Source organism: Ammospiza nelsoni, chromosome 13 (assembly GCF_027579445.1).
Source record: "Ammospiza nelsoni isolate bAmmNel1 chromosome 13, bAmmNel1.pri, whole genome shotgun sequence".
Taxonomy (NCBI): Eukaryota; Metazoa; Chordata; class Aves; order Passeriformes; family Passerellidae; genus Ammospiza; species Ammospiza nelsoni.
The window spans coordinates 9776807-9783146 of NC_080645.1; the positions used below are offsets into that span (position 1 = coordinate 9776807).

Genomic DNA, 6340 nt, shown 5'->3' on the forward strand with positions numbered 1-6340 from the left:
ATTTTCTGCCGAGACACGTATATTGAAAAGCCGTCTCAAGTGTTGTGAGGATGTCAGTAGGCGCAGAAAAAGAAAAAACCGCGACGCTGCTGTTTAATAAATAAAGTTCAACACAGCTGCTCGGCAACATCCCCACAGCCGGCCGAGCCGCGCCCCTTCGCTGCCGGTAGCCAATGCGAGGCGCGCTTGCTGCGGGCGGCGCGGCGGGCGAGTAGCGCGGGGCGTTGTTGCGGGGCCGGGCCGGCGGGGCGGTGCGCGGGGCCGCGGGGAACGGCCCGTGCTCGGTGCTCCGCCCGGTGCGCGCCGCTCCGCCCGCCCGCCCGCCATGAACTCCCTGGACCAGGCTGAGGGTGAGTGCGGCCGCTCGGAGCGAGCCCGGAGCTGCTTCTTCGGCGCGCCGGGAGCTGCCGGCTCTGCGCCTGGGCTGCCCGAGCGCGCTGCCCCGTCCCTGCGGAGCGGGACGAAGCGGCCGCGGGAGGCCTCGGCTCCCTCTGCACCGCGCTCCCGGCGCTCCTCCTCGGCCCAGACAGGCGAGCTAGGGCGGGGTTCCGGGGCCTGCTCGGCATCCCGCGCTCGGGGCGGGCTGTGCTGCTCCCCGGAGAGCAGCGCCCGCGGGAGGGCCTGTGCTGAGGGCTGCTGCCTGCCCCGGGAGGAGGGAGTGCCCGCGGTTCCCTTTCGGTGCCGCTGCTCGGCTGCAGCTGAGGAAAATCCCCTTGTGCTGTGGGAGCTCCTTGCCCGCTCCCGGCTTTTTGCAGGAGACGCGTTTCTTACGGCTCTTGAGCCCCACTAGGCATTACACTGAGCCGGGGCTCCTTTCGCCTTTGACGAACGCGACCTCAAGTAGCCCCTTCTTGTCCGGGGACACTTGATAGTTTGGGTTACAAGTTCTTTGAAGTTACAGCTTACAGAAAGTGTCAAAACCCTGAAAGGACTTTTCAGTGTCCAAAGACTGTAGAGATTTTTAGAATGGCCCAGAATGTTTCGGAATTAGCAGGTGTTTTGTAGCTGGCACCAGAAGTAGGCAATGTCCACAGAAACCGGTAGTCCGGCGTTGTCAGGGCTTTGTTGCTATGCTTGTGCAATCTGAGGGTTCCCAAAGTGTGCCCTGCTAGCCACAGCTGCTAAAGGGATCAACTCAGAGAAGGTTCTTAGAATGTGGATAGTTGAAAATAAGTTTAAACTTCCGTTTTCTTTTTTCTGAAAAAGTTTTTTCCATATTTTGTTTCAGCGATGGCTGCATTATGTGAGTGTTTTCTTGAGAGCTTTGTTGTCAATAGCCTGTTTTTATGCCTTCAGGGTGCTGTTTCTCAAATAGCAGGTTTTCGTGTGGTGCCTTGTGTTCCCCCTCTCGCTTCAGTGACTAGTTGGGGGGGTTTGTGCTAGTCAGGGAACAGTTAATTAGCTGTAATTGCCGGCGGTGGTTTAACTTCCCCAGAAGGGATGTGGAGGACAGGCCATTAACTTCCGTCTTCTTGGCAGTAATTAAGACTAGTTAGCTGTTCTTTGGCTGAAGTCAAGGTACTGTAATCTTCTCCCATAAATTCACCTGCAAGCCATTTAGGAATAAATTCACAGTGTAGAAAATGCTTTCATAGTGATATTAATAGATTTATTTCTTCCAAGCTTATTCTTTAATTGCGTTATTGAGATAACTAATATAGCAGTAGTTGGAAGTTGAAGTTCCACATTGATCCTGACAGAGACTTTAGCTGAAAGTTACGTTGATCCTAATTAAAACTTTACTTCAGGTAGAATTCTAGCTTTAACTGGAATATTATCAAATATTGACCTTGTTGAAAGGAAGTGTAAATCTAACCTGGAATTAAGGTGAAACAGCTCCTTGGAGACAATTAGGAATATCAACTTGAAATAGATTTAACAGCAATTTCAGTGGAAAGACCATGGGAGAACGATGGCAGTAAGAAGGAAGATCTATTTTTAAGGAATATTGATTGGAATAAGATCATTGGAGCAGTGTTTGTGCTGGGGTATTTTTTGCATATGCGTATGTATGTATATATATATATATATATATATATATATATATATATGAAATGACATTCAAAGTTTCTACAAAACAAAGTCATCAACTGCTACAACTGCTACACACTGCTACAATTACCCCTTGAACAGTGGCAAATGGCCAACTTTTTAAATTGCCATTATATTGATAGTAGAATGTAATGGTTTCCTGATATACTTAGTACTTCAAAATGTGTTACTTTGTTTTAAGAGGCAATTTAAGTTACTATAAATCTAAGTCACTATTCTAAAGATGTCTGAAATAGTGTGATTTCTCAACTGAATTGATTTTCTTTTTATAAGTGGGAATGTTTTTTGCTTTTAGATTAATTCCACCACTGAACTTCTTACCTGAAGCTGAGTAAAGCTGCTATACTGGACTTCTACTGCATATAAAGAATCATTGCAGTGGTTTTCTCTGCCTGTTTAAGAGCTGAGTGTGCATGGGGGAGTTCTTTTTATCTTCTACTTTAAAAAATGACTAAATAGATGAAGATCTAATTATGCTTGATATACATCTTTCCCAGATCTCAAAGCTTTTGAAAGAAGACTTACTGAATACATTGCATGTTTGCAACCAGCTACAGGACGTTGGAGAAGTAAGTTTGGTGTTCCAAGGGATAAATAGGAGTCTGTCTTTCAAGCTTGTTAGATTTACCAGTGTTTATCCTTTATTTAAATTTGCCCAAAGAAAAATTTTTATTTATACTTGGTTTAAAATTTGTGGCATACATTCAAACACTCTGCAGCAAGTTCATACAGGATAATAAACTAATATTTTAGCCAGAGTTAGGAAAATGAGGTTAAGATTGAATTAGCTCAAAGCTGAATTATTCTGGAAATATCTGAAACAATAAGTTGTGTTTGTTTTATTCAGTTTTTATTATGTTACTGAAGTTTTATTCTTCAAGACTCAGACTTCCCAGACTGTAATGGCAGCTTTGTTATGACAGGAAGGTTTGAAGGAGGGGGGGAAGGCAAAAAATTCCACAGATATGCTGCCAGCTTTGGGATCTGGTCTGTGGTAGAAAGACACAACTTTAGGGGTTTTGGTGGTTTTTTGTTTTGTTTTGTTTTTGAGACTCTGCTGAAGTTTTTCTACTCAAAGAATACAGACTTTTTTTAGAACACATAAAATAGCATCTCTTCTCCTGAGAGGTCAATTTTGAATGAAGGAACTGAAAGAATGACTGCTTAGAGAGCAAAACCAAACATCACTAGCACCACCTCAAACCCTCTTGTTTCAGAGGAGTCAGATATTTACATGTAATTCTGCTGAGTTTGTGCTCACCTACTTTAGGAATGCATTTGGCTTCCAAAATTGCTGTTTTCTGTCAGTTATAATTTAAAAAAAAATACTGGAAACTTTTAAGCATATTTAAATGGTTTGCATAACTGGTATTGTATTCAGTGGCTCATGTTTTTTCCCAAATTGCTTGTTTCATAATTCACATAAAAGAAGGACTTTCTATTTTAATTATAATGGGGTGTGTGACCAATGTTAACTTTTCTTCCTGTTATCCTGAAAAGAAAGTATTTATGTGATATAGAGAAGAAGCTCTATGCTTTTGATTGAATTATTTCAACTTCCTTTTGAAAAGATAACTTTGGTTCTTTCAAAGGACCAGGATGTTTTTACTTGACAGAATTTAGATTTTCAGATATACTTGTTCTGTCCGGGAACTTTGTACAGATTCCTTAGGGTTTCACAAATTAGAAGTTTCTTTGCATCTTTTCATTTCTGCTTTCCAGTTAAGAGCTTTTCCTCTCTCAGAAGTGAGAAAAGAAATAAGTGTTTAAGAGTTGCTGCTGACAAATAAATGCATTTAAATTTGAGTGAGGTGTACTGTTTGACTCTCATTCTTTTCCTCATCAGTGATTTTGATAGTGGTGTCAGTCTGCACAGCAACCGGGGCTTGGAACTGGTTAATAGACCCAGAGACACAAAAGGTAAGGTCAGGCTAATGCCAAATGTGCTGTGTTCCATAGCTTGGTGCTGCAGTCAGGTGGTGTATTGAAAACTGAAAGGCCGAACACATTCTCACATGAAACTGGGAGGTGATCTTTAGTAAAGCTATCAAGCTGTCTGGAGTTGTTGTGGAATGTGTCCTGGGACGATGCCTGCCAAAACACTGTATGCTTATCTAAAAAATTGTTCACAAGTACTTGGAAATGGCTGGGAGCAGTATTTTATTTTTAGTTAAGGGATCTAGGCAGTGACATTGTGTGTTTTAGAAAGTATGCAGTTGAACTAACCTGATTTCTTTCCTAGGTATCATTTTTCACGTCACTTTGGAATCACCCATTTTTCACAATTAGCTGTATTACCCTAATAGGCTTGTTCTTTGCTGGAATACATAAAAGAGTGGTGGCACCATCAATGTATCCTTTGATAATGTTTGTCACATTAAAAGTGTAGTTCCTGCAGTTGTTGGAGCCTGTGCTAATTCTGCTGTTTTAGTTTTTGCTGACAAGTGTGGGTTGCTTTCCTTGACACAATCCATGCAGTATAGCAGCCCGATGCCGGACTGTTTTGGCAGAATATAATATGTCCTGTGATGATGTAAGTGTTGCTGCTTCATTGCTTAAACCTTCTTTGTTAAAAGAAAAAAAGGAAATAATCCAAAGAGACACATAGTCTGTTTTTCCGAACAGCATTTGTATAAACCTCTGCAAATTCTGTGTGTCTGTAAAACTGGAATGTGGAATACTTAGTATCATTTTGTGTGTTGTTTTAAACTCTCCCTGTAACATTGAAGCTTAATTGTTGGGTTCAACTTTCAGGGTTTAAACTTTATTTATTTTGTTTTCTGTCTTGCAGACTGGAAAATTAATTTTGAAACCTAGGCCTCATGTTCAATAAGGGCTGTCTTCCTTCATTTTTTTTCCACTGCCATGGAAACCAAAAATGACCTTTTTTAAGGTAGTATGACAGCAAAAAAATCAAATGGACTGGTTGTCACTGCCTGGGAGTAAAAGTCTTAACACAGTTGACAGTGAAAGTGTGCAATATTACTTTCTTGAATATTTATCCAAATTCTTTGTTATCACGTTATCAGTGCTTTTGCTACTTCTGATTACCTCTTTTTCAGTATTAGTGTCACTTTTTTACTTCAGCTAGAACAGAACATACAGGTGAAGTATGTTAATCGGCAATGAAGTTGAACTTGAAAACGAAACCTCATTTGTGTTACGTGTCTTTCTAAGCTATTGTAAATAGCAGATCGATGCCAATGTTGAGGAAAAAAAGAAATATCTGGTGTATGGATTTTCTTGTTCTCATGAGGAGTATTGAAAGGAACATTTGCCATTCTCCTGATGTTTTATTAGCACACTTCCTCATTACAGCCGTCCTTGTCTCCTGGTCACACTTTTGGAACTGGTTTAAAGGCTCACAGGAAGACTGACTGTTTGTGCCGGAGAAAACTGGTCTTACTGTTAAAGAACTTCGCAAATATATCAAGGATTACATTTGTCAAGTTGTGTATATAGTGCACCAGCCACTTTCCTTGTGGTCATATGTAGTTCCTTCTTTGATCTGGTTCAAAACACTTATTTTAAGATTTTAATTTTTTAAAAAATTGTCTTAAATATATGCTTGTATCTTCCCAATTGTAAGGTAGTACTGTATCTAAATCCACCAGACCATTCTGAGTGGATTTTTATGCTCTGATAGTCAGAATATGAAACCGGTATTGCAAATGTGTAACATCAGATTTGGTGAAGAAAATCTAAGGAATGCCACAATAAAATAACAAAATTTGTTATTCAGAGTGTTAACAAGCAGGTGTGGATGATATATGCATAAAGTGTAACTTCTGAATAGCTAAAACTGTCAAGTTTTAAGAGTTTAAGTTGTTCAAGGTGCCTTTTTAAATGTTTTGAACTCTTTAAATTGACTCTAACTGCAAAGCTCTTGCAACTTCAGTAACCCCTACTACAGGGTAGACTGGCTTTTAAAGGCAGCCTATTGATGTAACTTTGTCAGTTGAAACTTTAAGAATCGTCTTCTGGATTTTTTTTCCAGTAAGTCTTCTGCCCATCCATTATTTTTAACTGCTGTATATTTTGTAGGTAAATGTGTATAAAATAAAATCTTTGTATAAACAGGTGTTATCTTTTTTTGTACTGTACAAATACAGATCTCCACTGAACACAGAAGAACTTCAGAAAATTTATAGCTGCACTCTCTAACTTTCATACCGGACCAACATTTCCTGTATTTGATGTGGGTTTTATAATCTAAGATACTGACATCAGAGAGGAAACCCCTTCCAGGTTTCCATCCTCCAGGCAATCCCGCCTCTGTAAGTGCCCT

At 40.7% G+C, this 6340-nt stretch overlaps 1 protein-coding gene across 4 annotated transcripts; it reads left to right on the forward strand.

Annotated features, from left to right (window-relative positions):
• Nucleotides 1-204: 204 nt before the first annotated feature.
• Nucleotides 205-6318, forward strand: CNEP1R1 (CTD nuclear envelope phosphatase 1 regulatory subunit 1). 4 transcript variants are annotated; one of them, XR_009419354.1, is made up of 7 exons: nt 315-530; nt 2550-2621; nt 3899-3972; nt 4295-4404; nt 4531-4585; nt 4844-4945; nt 6165-6318. XR_009419354.1 is itself a non-coding variant. In XM_059481630.1 (6 exons), exons 1-6 carry the CDS (start codon nt 326-328, stop codon nt 4883-4885), a joined length of 378 nt encoding a protein of 125 aa, XP_059337613.1. In that variant the 5' UTR covers nt 205-325; the 3' UTR covers nt 4886-6129. The 4 variants fall into 4 exon arrangements, 2 of the variants coding, with proteins under 2 accessions (XP_059337613.1, XP_059337612.1); XR_009419353.1 differs by lacking the exon at nt 6165-6318 and adding an exon at nt 5371-6129; XM_059481630.1 differs by lacking the exon at nt 6165-6318 and having other exon boundaries at nt 205-350; nt 4844-6129.
• The last annotated feature ends 22 nt before the right edge of the window (nt 6319-6340 follow it).